Here is a 14,478-nt window from a genome sequence, read left to right on the forward strand (position 1 = left end):
GTACATAAGCAATTTAACTAAATTAACGTTCTCCCATAAGTGAACATTTGACCAAAATCAATATTAAATGCATATTTCGAATACTACTAGTATTTTATTATGTACTAGCTGTGCTCGCGACATTGTACGCGTTTGGATTAAAAAAAATATATTGTAGCCTAAGATACTCCCTATTATATCAGTTATCTTCCAGTGAAAGTTCCGACAAATTCGGTCCAGCCGTTCCAGAGATTAGCCGGAACAAACCGACACACAAAAATTGTAAAGTATGTTTTTTTGATACATGTACCATGTATACATACATATGCATTGAGTAAAAAAGCGCTATTTTAATATTACAAACAGACACTCCAATTTTATTATATGTATAGATTTATTAGTGTCAGCGTAACTTAGGCAATTTTAATCCTTGTTTAACGAATTCTGTAATACCATACACAATCACAACTGTTCATACGATACGAGTAAGCGAAGAAGCTTTACTAGTCTCTAGTGTTTAAAAGAGAGATAGAAAAAATAGTAATGGCCGACAGAACATATTTCACCGACATCTCTGCCAGTGAACGCTAAAATGGTCGAAGGAGATTTACGTGTTTATTTTGAAAACGATCCGCATCCATTTCACTCCATCCTATGTGGATAGAGAAATTTATCTTCCAATTTCCCTTTTCAAACAGATTTGCTTTCGCAATAAAATTATTTTTATATGAAATCGAGTATCTTCAAATTTGAAATTTATTGTTATTGTTTTTCTTGTTCGTTGAACTCAAGAAACTATATTTCCGGGTGCTATTGACCCATAAAAAAACCCTCGTGACTTTATTTACATGGGCTCACTCACTCTTTGAACCAGAGCATAAGAATACTAAGTACTACCATTTTGCGGTAGAATATCTCGTCATCTAGTAATTTCTTCATTTGGAAATAGACGTCTAAACATTTGTAATACAGAAGGTGTATCCTTAGTATTATACAAGGGTTTATTCTTCTTCTGCTGCTTGTTTAACATATATATCCTCGTTAAACAGAGTAGAGAATGGAGCAAAAATCAGTAAATGTTTCCTCAGTAATTAATGAGACCAAAACCAGTAAAAGTTTGGATCTGTTTTTGTAATCTTTTATGACCTTCTCTGATATCGTTAAATGTTAGCTCTGTACAAAATTACTCTAGTCAATATTGGTACTATATATATATATATATATATATATATATATATATATAAATTTTATGTTATAGGTTGGTGGACGAGCATATGGGCCACCTGATGGTAAGTGGTCACCATCACCCATAGGCAATGACGCGGTAAGAAATATTAACTATTCCTTACATCGTCAATGTGCCACCAACCTTGGGAACTAAGATGTTATGTCCCTTGTGCCTGTAGTTACAATGGCTTACACACCCAAACCGGAACACAACAATACTGAGTACTGTTATTTGGCGGTAGAATAACTGATGAGTGGGTGGTACCTACCCAGATGGGCTTACACAAAGCCTTACCACCAAGATGGCGATGAATGATGATTGGCGATGAACGCATGTCACAGATTTTTATTCAATACACATAGGTTTGCCTACGATATTTTTATCCACTGTCAAATACATATGACATGCACAAAGCCCTTCCACCAAGTATCATATAGTATGTTCACTCAATTAGAACAAGGTGTGATGTTTATACTAGTGGACAGACCAAGTCGCACAACTACGCGATAATTGTCTGCACAGGCGCTATGAGTACAGCCGTATCCAAAGAAGGCAGCCTCCATACTATAAATAGTTTCTTTCCCAGATAAAAAAAAAATTCCGTCATATTCCCCTAAGTTTGGAAGAATACGATAGCAAGGCAAGAGAATCTCTTAACACGTGGTATCCTGTATGCGCGCTGGACTAGGCTGACAAGATTTTTACGCGAATTGTTGCTGTTTAAATAAAATAAAATTAGCTTAAATTAGCTGATTCTTAGTTTGGATTCTAACAGGGCTGTCAAACTACTGATGTGATCTGGTCTCTTTTGTAATGGACGGTGGCCAAGGATGGGATGACGTTGGTGATAGCCCGTTAATTTTATAATAAAAATAGGAAGAACGAAATGTCGAAACTAATAGGAAATTAGCTTTGTCAAATATGTATCGCAATGTTAGGTTACTAATATTATAGATGTAAGGCGAATGCATTCTGACGAAGTTATAGACGGCAGGGAATTATGTTGGAATGACAACAATGTACAGAATACGAAATGTGTACGTTAGAGGAAACTTGAATATCCCGTGACAGAACTACTAATGGGCATAGAGAATAATATATACCAATAAACAAGCGGTATGGTATTATCATACAATTGAAAAACGTATTATGATGTGTAAAAAGCCAGACATACTCTTAATTTTTGCCTTATCAACAATAGCTTCCGTTTTTGTTCTTCGTGGTGCAGCGGGAGATGAAAAGAAAACACTTATCGCGTCGCCTATTGTACAAGGATGTAAGCGAGACATCTCGACATGCCAACAGCAGCTCTATACAATTTTAACTCAATCAAATTGAATGATGCGAGAAAACCTTTAACAATTTTAAAACACTTTATTCCTTTTTTTTAATATTTAAGTCAAAGATTTTTGTTTTATAAAATATGATTTTCTTAATGCTATTTCAAGTTTATGACGTGATTTCTACACGTTCACTTCATTATTATGGGAAATGTTGTATTCCAATAACATACTTACGATGCATTCTCCGTCGAAATGATTAATGTTTTAAAGAAAAAAATTTTTTTTTTTTTAATAAAAATATTTTCATTAGATGGATATGTACGCCTGGTTCCAATTTTAAAAGTAGTATTTCTAACCGTATCCTAATCTATTGACATTTAATTCGAAAGCTTAAATTAATTACTATTGTTAGTAAGAGTATTTGTATTGTATCTGTATAGTTAAGTACCTAGATAATTAGAATCCACAGCGCATAAGTGATGATTGCAAACAAATTTAATAATTATCATACTGGAACTGGTGACCTCTGGTCATTGATAAGATGAACAAACATGATTATTATTTAATAAAAAGACAACTAAACTAGGCAGCTATATTGCTCAGTGCATGATCAAGAGCTTTGTCGTAAAGTCGTGTCAAAAATCAAGATGAACAAGCTATTAATTGTCCTTCTGGCTATCTGCCTCGTCAGTGTGAGTATATTTTATAAATATTTTTTTAATTTGGGGAATGCCAAATTCAAAATATATCAGATTAATTTAATTTAATTCAAGTACTCAATGACATTTCTAATCTTCAATGGGTTCATAATAAAGAATTCAATATAGCTTAATATATATGTATATATCTCTCTTTAAATAGTCAATTTTAAGTACTGTTTCAGTGGTAGATGAGCATTTCATATATAATTTTTAACTATAATATAAGGTAAATAAATTAGATTGTAATTTATATATCTGAAGTCAAGAATGGAAATCACTAAGCTGAATGTGTTAATTTTGAAATCTTTATACAGGTACACGCTTTTGTAAAGCGAGATGCAGAAACAGCACAACCTGATGCGTTAAAAGAATTTGGAGACAAAGTATTGAATACTGTTAAGGAAGCTGTTGACCCTGAAAATATAAAGAAAGGCTTTAACGACTTGGTTGATAAAGTGCAGGGTGCTGTAAGTAGACAAATATATTTATAAAATTTGAATGCCGGTTTAACTTTAGTCTGCAAAAATCCATGAGCAGTGCCCAATAATATTATTAACAGTCCTTTCACGCATAGGCGTGTACGTAGAATTAAAAAAAAAGTGTCATCAAAAAGAAAATAGAACGTGAATTTAATTCTTATTTCGATTTTAAGTGTTTGCAATGTTTGATATCCATTGTTATTGATTTTAAATGCGGTCATAATTTGAACAATTGTAAGTTGAACTGTTGTGTTTAGAAACTTCAAGCAAATACACTACAATCGTAAAAGTATGATTAAAACCCAAACATCATATACAAAATACACACACATAAATCGATAATATTTTATTCCAGATTGATCAATTTAATGCAAAGCCCAAAGAAGCCAAAGAATAATGCAGATGTAACGACGATATCAAACTCCACTCCTATAATCAAATGTAGCGATGGAATTTATTATTACCTTTTAAAGAAATGTCAATCAGCTGAAATAGTATTGAAATATATAGAAATAAAATATATTATAACATATTTACTTATTTCATTTCAATATTTTGGGGCTTACAGAATACCGAATTCCATTTCCAATTTATTTACAAAACTGACAATTTTTTTCGACAATATGAATTTAAAAATCATTTAAATGTACAATAAAAATAATATGGTACAAATAGCGACTTTTGCGTCGAGCTATTTTTAATACTATAGGATAATTTGGCGGATTCAGTTGCTCGTTAACTGTAGTCATTAAAATGACCTTATTATATTATATCCTACACTTACACTGCCTTTTGTAAGGATATTTAATTAATACCTATGTGCTTCTGTAGCGTTAACATCATAGTTTTTTGTGTAAAAATTGCCAATCTTAAAATATCATTTATGAAATAAATTTTAATAAGTTTGTATTTGTCATGAAAATTGTTTAAAAAAAGGATTAAAATTAGTATATGCAAAAAATAAAATAACTGACGTATAAATCATGGACACGTGGAAATGTGACAGAATACCAGCAGCATCTTCCCATTGTCCCAAGCCCAAAAGGTAAGGACTTAAAAAGTGGTAATCCAGTAGTGTTTTAAATTTTATAAGACTAACTACTACAAATTATGCGATGTATTTTGCAATATTGTATAAAAGTAATAATCGAATTCCGACTTCATACAATTAAAATAGAAGTATATTTTTCAATTGATAACACCTAAAACCATCATGTGACAGTGATACAAATTTTGTAAATATGATTCATTCTTGATTTTAAACTTCCAAAGCTTGTGTACCTTCCTCGTTATAATTATCAATTATGAAATGTTTTTTTATTCGATATAGTCCACCAAACAATGAAGGTATGGTAAATATATAAAGATAGCATCAAATTAAATTGAATAAAATTATAAATGCTTACTTATTTTCATTAATAATATTACACTTATTTACCATCAATATTAAAATTAAAACAATTTTATTAAATCTTTTCTTGCGTTGATTTTAATATAATTATATTTTTTAGTAATTAAAATTGAGTTGTAATTACTATTAAAACATGTATTACACGTGTCTAATATAAAATAATGTAAAAAGTTGCAATTTTACTGCTATCACGGTTCACTCAGTTTGTTGTTTAAATTAAGAAATAACGTTGTCAAGCATAATTAGAATAAGACAAAATTGCCATCATGAGTACTTGAACTTGAGTTATCAATTATTTTCGCGACATTTTCAGTTTATCTATTTAGTACCTCTATTATATGTCAAATGATAACAGTTACAAAGGTCAGTTATATTAATGATTCACATGAAATATATTTATAGTGTTTACACTCAAAGATAAGATGCGTTTAATTTATTAGGTACAAGCTCTTACCGACGCGTAAATAAAACCATTAGTATTGAGCCTAAAATAAATGTTCTTCAATTTTTTGTTATAAAAAAGTATATTAATATTATTGAAAATCGATACGTTTTGGCGAATATAATAACAACAACAACAACAACAGTCTATAAATTCCCACTGCTGGGCTAAAGGCCTCCTCTTCCTTTGAGGAGAAGGTTTGGAACGTATTCCACCACGCTGTTTCAATGCGGGTTGGTCGAATACACATATGGCAGAATTTCTATGAAATTTGTCACATGCAGGTTTCCTCGCGATGATTTCCTTCTCCGCTGAGCACGAGATGAATTATAAAGACAAATTAAGCACATGAATCAGCGGTGCTTGCCTAGGTTTGAACCCGCAATCATCGGTTAAGATGTTAAGATTCTAACCACTGGGTCATCTCGGCTCTTAACGTAAAAGTTAAAATATATTTTGGTAGTTATCAACGGTATCTTAAAAATAGAACGACAAATCCAAATTTGATAAAAAGTCAAAATATTGTTTTAAATTGATAACATTTAATAAAATAATCGAAAAATGCAGGTCGCATCGTTTGAAGTTTACTCACTTTGGTGGATAATTACTAAAATTATTGTCATTTGTACTTTATTAGGTCTTGTATGCCTTTTGTTTGATTTTTTTTTACTTCAACGCATGTAGGTAGACTGGAAAATGGGTTAAAGCAACCTTGGGAACGAGATTTTTAGTTCCTTGTGCCTGAATACATATAGTAAGCATTCTCACCCTAAATCCAATACAGTAAATAATATTAAAATCCAACTAAAGATTAAAGTACACGTATGAACAACGATAACGCTAAGTACACCAGAAGTAAAACACCCTTATTTTGATAACCTTCGCTTACAATATATTAGCAATATGAATCGATTCTTAAATACAGTAAATGAATATTGATGTTTGTAGAGATTTATATAAGAAACTGAGTAGGTTTGTCGTTTAGTACTGTACTTCATTTCAAATTTCAATATAAAATAACGCACGATTATTGTTTTATTCCTAAGGTACGATCTATGAACTCACAATCAGCATATTAACCTTTGGTCCCCTTGCATACATTATGATCCCTCTCTGAGATTTTATAATAAAACCTTACCATGTGTATGGTTTCATAACTACACAAGAGAATTACTAATTCAGTTAGATTTGTATTGTTATGAATAACATAAATGCATACATCTTCTATTTTTACGAATATAAATAACATTAGACCATATTTAAATAGAAAGTTGCTTAAAGTTTACTCTTTAGCTCATTGATTTAATAAATAAAAAAAATCTGTTGCGTAGTTTTATACAATGTAATGATAATGATATGAGCATCAACAGAGAAATTCAGAGTTCTTTATTAGATTATATTGGAATTATAAGTTAAATATAACTTAGTAGGTACTATTTACTTGGTGGTAGGGATTTGTGCAAGCCCGTCTGGCTAGGTACTAGCCACTCATCAGTTATTCTACCGCCAAATAATACTACTCAGTATTGTTGTGTTCCGGTTTGAAGGGTGAGTGAGCCAGTGTATCTACAGTCATAAGGGACATAACATCTTAGTTCCCAAGGTTGGTGGCACATTGACGATGTAAGGAATAGTTAATATTTCTTACAGCTTCATTGTCTATGGGTGATGTTGACCACTTACCATCAGGTGGCCTATACCATAAAAAAACTATGCCATAAACAATTGACAGATCGATGAGTATGTCAAACAGCTATTATTGATATTTTTTCATGGATAGACGAACGGGACGGGCCAAAGTGCATCAGAGGGGTTTCCATCAACAACAGCCTGTAAATTCCCACTGCTGAGCTAAAGGACTCCTCTCCCTTTGAGGAGAAGGTATGGAACATATTCCACCACGCGGTTCCAATGCGGGTTGGTGGAATACACGTGTGGCAGAATTTATATGAAATTTGTCACATGCGGGTTTCCTCACGATGTTTTCCTTCACCCCTGAGCACGAGATGAATTATAAAGACAAATTAAGCACATGAATCAGGGGTGCTTGCCTGGGTTTGAACCCGCAATCATCGGTTAAGATGCACGCGTTCTAACCACTGGGCCATCTCGACTCGACGGGTTTCCATCGCACATAGACATTGATGTTATAATAAACATGAGCCGTTTTCTAAATAGCAAACGTGCCTGTACTAGTTCGCTCGTCCTACAGACTGAAATGAATTAAAATAGCATAAAACAAAACTATGTTATGTTGGTTTCTTAAGAAACAGGGTAAGTCATTTTTGTAAATAAGGAATAGATAAGATAAGAATAAATCTTTGAGAGTTCCCTTCTGAGCTAGGAAAAATATAGGATTTTTTTATATCAATATAAAACAATAGAAACAGTCATGTGTAACGTTTTTGGTTTCTAGTGTTTCGTGCATTCTATTCCTGAAACAGCGTTGTACTTCAAGGAAAAATGTATTTTTCTCGGTAGATAGCCAAGATGGGAGGACTGAATTGTAAATATGATGATCAATTGACATGAAATAAAAAAAATAGCATAATAATTAGATTATTGAATCCCAGTTTGAAACATCACATAACATTCATAATTAATTAAAGTGCATAGCGAATTAGTGATGATTGCAATCGAATTCGCTAATTATTTTCCTGGAACTGGTGACCTATGATCGATGATAAGATGAACGAGCATGATTATTTCTAATTGAGAGGACAGTTAAAGTAGGAAGCTATTAAGAAAGCATCAGTGGATGATCAAGAGCTGTGTTGCAAGGTCGTGTCCATATTCAAGATGAACAAGCTGTTAACCGTTCTTCTGGCTGTCTGTCTCGTCAGTGTGAGTGTACTTAGCTATCTTGATTATTTTGTCTCATATAAATTATAATTTAAATAATGTTTAAATGTATTATGTCAAAACATACATTAACGAAGATAAATCTGGTCTCACAGGCCTAAAATAGGGTTCGTTTTCCTAAAAAATCTCAACGTTACAAGAAAATGCCTTGAATATCCCAATGATGGATAAAAGTCTCCTTTTCTTCTAACCAAATGGGTCGGGGCTTATCTCGCTTCGAGTTGGTGGATATATATGGCGAAAATTTTAAGAGATGATTTATAATCAAATTAAAGTATATTATCATTACTGCTTGCCTTTGGGCAATTTCATTTAATCTTTTAAATTTAATCTAATTAATCAAGTAATCTTCCCTACAAAGATCCTGTAGCAGTGTATTGATTACACTGACGTGTTTCATTTAATATATGCAATCTCCGCTTCTCAGAAATCAGCTATGACCACATATTATTTTAGAAAGTTCAAAACTTCGATCGATAATCCCTTTGCCAGATTTGTAATTGTTTTTTGTAAATACGACTTTTTTCCTCTAAATAATTTAAAATAATTAGTAAAGTTTATATATGAGGCAAGAATTAAATGTACCAGTCATATTAAGAAAATATCATTAATAACAGGTTCACGCTTTTGTGAAACGCGAGGCACAAGCTCCGAAGCCTGAAACTTTTAACTTAGATGAATTCTCGAATACAATACGTGACAAGTTTAAGATAGAACCTATTGACCCCGAGAAAATGAAGAAAGGATTTAATGACTTCGTTGAAAAAGTGCAGGGTGCAGTAAGTAATTAAATAATAATTTAACTTCAATTGTCTGAAAATCAATTTATGTCTTTGGTTTCGTTGATCTAAATTATTTTTTACATCAAGAAGCATAATATATGAGTTTTTTATTTGAATGGTTTAGTGAATTATAATATTTGGAACACCGAATAGGCAATTGAATTAAAGATAATTTGAATTTATTAGTATCATTGCATGTACAGAAATAATTATTAAAAAGTATATAACTTATAAATTTATAATTTAATCATTTTGTTTCAGTTTGACCAATTAAATCCAAAGGACAAAGGTGGTAAAGAATGAAGCAGATCTAATATTGCTAATTAAAGTTCATCTACTTCTAGAATTAAATGTAGCGATTTAATTTATTATATCCGTCTTAATGCAAATGTAAATCATTTGAAATATGAAAAATATTAAATTATGATAGCTTAAATTCACTGTATTTTATTTTTTATTTAATCTGAAACAAATAACGCATTATAAGCGATAGCAGTTGCTGCCAATAAAACAACAATGTCATACATACTTTTTAACGAACGTCAAAAATTTGACGCAGTTTTACTTAATATATTTTTAATAATAAGTTTTCGCATAATAATTATTAACTGAATGTATATAATATAATAATGTTTTATATAAATTATAATATTAATTATACTGATATTGATACTGTTCGATTAGTATGAGTTTCTAGTATTTTCATAGTAAGACGTCGGTAAATTAATTTGGGATGCACTAATAGTTATAGACACATATTTCAAACTTGCATACAAAACTATCACATATATGACTATATACATGTATCCGGAACAAAGGTCGAAATTAGATCTATCTAGTTCATCATACAGTTGGATTTTATTGATAATGTTTACATTTAAAGATCAAAGGTATCTTATTTATCAAATCATTAGTATTAATCGTTTATATTAGTTTAGAATTAAGTAAATAATATACTCCGTACAATGGAATGGAAAAAAGGAAGTACTTACAAAAACAAATTATTATTACGATACATTTTTGGAAATCTAATAACGTATAAAAAAGTAATTGTATTTCCGGCAGCGGGAAACGCATTTGTATTCTTCGGAAGTGTCGCAAAAATATCGATATATACCGTTCGTACAAAACGTCGCTAGTATATTTGAGTTTTCATAGCGCTATTTCTTTATTACCTTATACAATATTCTCGGCGGTGGCCAAAGTGTGCAGGTGGTTTTAATATGCAAGGAGGGTACCCGATAAGCCAGCCTTACAAAGCCAGGTTTGATCCTATTTGAGCTTCTCGGTCCGTCTCTAGCTTTTCGCAGATTTACACCACGCTTTTGTTCTCGTTGTCTAAAATCGTTACAAGTGACAAGGAGATTATATTTATCACCAGGTTGTATGGAGCGGAACGCGTTTCTATATGCGAGTGTCTGGAAGTTTTCGTATTTTGAAATGGAATTCTATTCGTTTTATTTGTTTTCACTTACGGTCTTGCTTATAATAACTTTATCGTGGCGTGTTTTGTGTCCATCTGTCTTATTAATGTCCATATTATTTATTGATGATCGATGCAATTATTATGAAGAAATGCTTAGGAGTTAAACAATATTATCGTGTATAGGGCTTTACTTATAATTACATATATATTGAATAATTCAACCTTTGTTGAACTTCAAGGACAAAAGTCGTTTAGTGAAAATGTGGGCATAAGTTTTTAGAGGGCATTAGGACTAATATTTATGATAAATTTGAAGCAATCTCTCTGGTTCGTGTTTACGGCGAAATGACTTTGTACTATAATCTAGTTGACGAAGTATTTTGAGTTAAATTACTCTTTTATGCCGTATTTTATCGACCAGACCAGACAGTGGTTTGTTGTCGAGTGTTTTATTAAGAGTATAGTAAAAATAAATTCATACATTATAGGTTACTTTAACATCATACATGTATGTAATTGATCTGTAAATTTTCATATAAGTATTAGAATTATTATTTACATTGTCACGTTTTCTACAGTAATTAAAATAAAAATAAAAGTTTATCTTCTAAGATATCTGCAATCTTAATATGTTTTTAATGATGTAGGTTGATGAACGACCAAATAAAACCTACCTCCAGATGATAAGTGGTTACCATAGAAAATGGCGCTATAAATAATATAAACCATTATAATAATATTAATCCATCGCTAATGGGAAAACCAACTATGGGAACTAAGATATCATGTACCTTCTGGTACCCTCCATACGAGCATGCCCTAAGTCTTCACACTAAGAAAATATGATTATTATTCTGTTATTTGAGTTTAGTTGCTGGAAGTATTAGGATATATTTGTAGCAATACAAATTATAAAATATTATGTGTTTAGTATTTAGTATGTGAGACTAGTAGTGTAAAAGATAGATCTTGTCGATACGAAAACAACGATATCAATTGGATCATTTACAAACTGTAATGATTCTCAAGTCAAGGCTATATTAAAAGTATAATACTCTAGTTACGAATTTATTTTTTCACGTATTTTCTACTGCTAAACAGCAATAGTTAGTATTTTTATTTTCCGGTTTGAAGGGGGAGTGAGCTACTAATAATTATTTACTTTACTTATAACTACAAGCACAAAGGACTTGTTAATAAAAGGCATTTCTTAGTACTTTTCTTTACCAATGGTAAAAAAAATACTTAGTTTTGTAATGTTTTCTTAGATTATAGAATAAGTCGAAATCGTCAAAAGGAATCCCTGATACCTTCGATCATTGTCACTGTACTGAAGCGAAGTGTAATCAGTTGACGGAGATATATAGCGTGAGCACAGGTGTGGAAAGTCCTCAACAAACATTTGTCTAGGTCGACTAGATTTTACGACTGAAGACAAACTATAATATACTTTATAGCTTGAGAAATACAGCTTTATTTGGAATACTCGTTGGTTTTAGCGGGTTTCTTGTAAAGACTTGTCAACCAACGAGTTGTGTTAGATCGATATCATTCAGAAAAAACTTTTGGCAATTGATTAGAGGCAATCAGGGCTTGTTTGTTAGGAAGTTAACGATACAATAAAAAGTTAAAACTGTTGACATTTAACCTGGTATTCATTCAATTTGTTTTAATTTACTATTCAACTATCAAATAGATTTTTATTTACTAGTGAACCCGTAACGGCTGACAAAATATAAAGTTGCAATTGTATTCATTTTGATTAATATTAAATTCGATATATGTATGTATTGTTTTTTTTTTAATTGAACGTGTAACTTAAAAATTAATTTGATAATAAGATTAAAGTAATTAACAATAATAATGGTATATTAAATATCTTAGAATAAATCAATAAAATTTTAGCCGTTACGTGTCAAAATCAAAATCAAAATCAAAATAAACTTTATTCAAGTAGGCTTTTATAAGCACTTTTGAATCGTCATTTTACAATTAAGTGAAGCTACCACTTTACTTTCACGTGTTTAAAAGCGTTTTTAGCATAACTGTCATTTTTAAATATCGAATGATTTTTAAGAACGTATTGGTAGCTTTATTACTAGTTGTATATTTTTAGATGTATATTTCATTGAATGTATTATTTGTATGTTCGATATTCGTGTGTAGATTCTATCAAAGTTGCAATAAATTAAATAAAATTCTCAACCAACCAATAAAATCCTTTACCAAATTTCGATGCGTCGTTGAGTCACTAAGAAAAATAGTATGGACTGTGTAAACATTCAAATATTATTATTTGATTGAAGTATGATTTTCATTCGACACGTTTTATTTTTATAGGACGAAGAGAGCCAAGTTCTCTACGGAGTAATCTATCTATATGATAATCGAACAATCGTTCGGTGCGATTTGTATGAAAATTTCTGAAGACCGTCACTGAAATGCATTCGAATTGCCCAGGAAATATAGGTTACATTTTACTTTTGTGTATCTTCATCACTAGATGGGATAAAATTACAACAATTTCTTGGTATATTTGCCGATGAAGCAACTTCTGATGAATGCTGCCAAATTTGTTTTTAGTCTAAATATAACGATACGGTTTGCGTTTAATTCGAGATGAGATAGAAATACGAGAATGTGTATTTCTTAATGTATATGGGTTTTATCTTTACCGTTTAATGTGTTTGAAATCATTTGTATTAGATATAACTTATATAAAAATAATGTTATTTAATCAAAAGAATGTTGTTTCTTTTATATCTATATTCATAATGTCGTGCAGGTCTAAGATATATATGACCGAAACCGATCTCCAATTATTATAGATTTGTAAAAAATAATGTTTTTTTGTCGAATATTATATATAATATTCGATACTAAATTTATGAAATTCAATGACATGACAGTTCAACGGACCTCCTTGTTTGACGTTTACGGGTGCGTTCAGAAATGTGTTCTAAATAATAATTTCGTGTAGGGCTACGGTAGACTCGATGTAAACTTATCCACAGTAAATAATAGATAGTCCACTCGAACGATTTGTTTTTGAAGATTTTCACTTTTTTCTTCTATGTAAATAATGATAATTGTAATTTTATCGTTAAATATCGTATCGTATCGTATCGTAAAATATATGAAAAGTAAATAATAAACCGTATATGTTAAGTTGTAATTATTTTATGCGAGCGAAGCCTTGTTTTCATCTGGTTTTCATATTATTTATATACTTACGTGGTCTGTTGCGAATAATTGCCAATAAGAAGGTAAAATATTCTAAAATAATTTTTGATGGAATCCATTTTGTTAAGTGTAGTAGTTCCATTTTGATAACGTATCGAATGATTAGTCTCTTTTGAATTAGTCTTACAAAATTTTAAATTTAGAATAAATAAAAATGTTACGAAGATTAACAATATATCATATTGACGACCTCCATGGTCGAGTGGTGTGTACACCGGTTTTCATGGATACGCCACTCTGAGGTCCCGGGTTCGTTTCCGGCCGAGTCAATGTAGATTACCATTAGTTTTCTGTGTTGTCTTGGGTCTGGGTGTATGTGGTACCGTCGTTACTTCTGATTTCCAAAACATAAGTGCTTCAGCTACTTACATTGGGATCAGAGTAATGTATGTGATGTTGTCTCATATTTATTTATTTATTTATATAATAGAAAGTAGGTATTTTATAAAAATTAATTAATTAATTAATTTACGAAATATTTTAAATATAATAATAACAATAATCCATATATTCCAAGAAAATATTTATACAGATTTTCTACTGAGCCGTCTGTTCTGTAATGTTCGCAGATGATAGCCGTAATAATACTTTTTCTAACAGCATCATAATAATGTTACATTTACATAATACGTCGTTATCGTC

General features: G+C 30.9%; 2 protein-coding genes across 2 annotated transcripts in view; one reads left to right on the plus strand and one right to left on the minus strand.

Annotated features, from left to right (window-relative positions):
• LOC124535255 (suppressor of lurcher protein 1) overlaps positions 1-14,478 on the minus strand; it is a 311,311-nt gene that overhangs the window by 145,113 nt on the left and 151,720 nt on the right. The gene's annotated exons all lie outside the window — the stretch shown is intronic.
• LOC124535258 lies at positions 3,042-4,202 on the plus strand. Its single transcript, XM_047111393.1, has 3 exons — positions 3,042-3,182; positions 3,506-3,658; positions 4,026-4,202. The coding sequence occupies exons 1-3, from the start codon at positions 3,138-3,140 to the stop codon at positions 4,065-4,067; spliced, it is 240 nt and encodes a 79-aa protein (XP_046967349.1). The 5' UTR covers positions 3,042-3,137; the 3' UTR covers positions 4,068-4,202.

Source organism: Vanessa cardui, chromosome 14 (genome assembly GCF_905220365.1).
Source record: "Vanessa cardui chromosome 14, ilVanCard2.1, whole genome shotgun sequence".
Lineage (NCBI taxonomy): Eukaryota > Metazoa > Arthropoda > Insecta > Lepidoptera > Nymphalidae > Vanessa > Vanessa cardui.

Bases quoted from the DNA above. Each gene is read 5' to 3' on its own strand.
- LOC124535258 (XM_047111393.1), top strand. From the start codon at position 3,138: ATGAACAAGCTATTAATTGTCCTTCTGGCTATCTGCCTCGTCAGT. The intron at 3,183-3,505 runs GTGAGTATATTT...ATCTTTATACAG, and splicing joins TGGCTATCTGCCTCGTCAGT to GTACACGCTTTTGTAAAGCG. The intron at 3,659-4,025 runs GTAAGTAGACAA...ATTTTATTCCAG, and splicing joins TTGATAAAGTGCAGGGTGCT to ATTGATCAATTTAATGCAAA.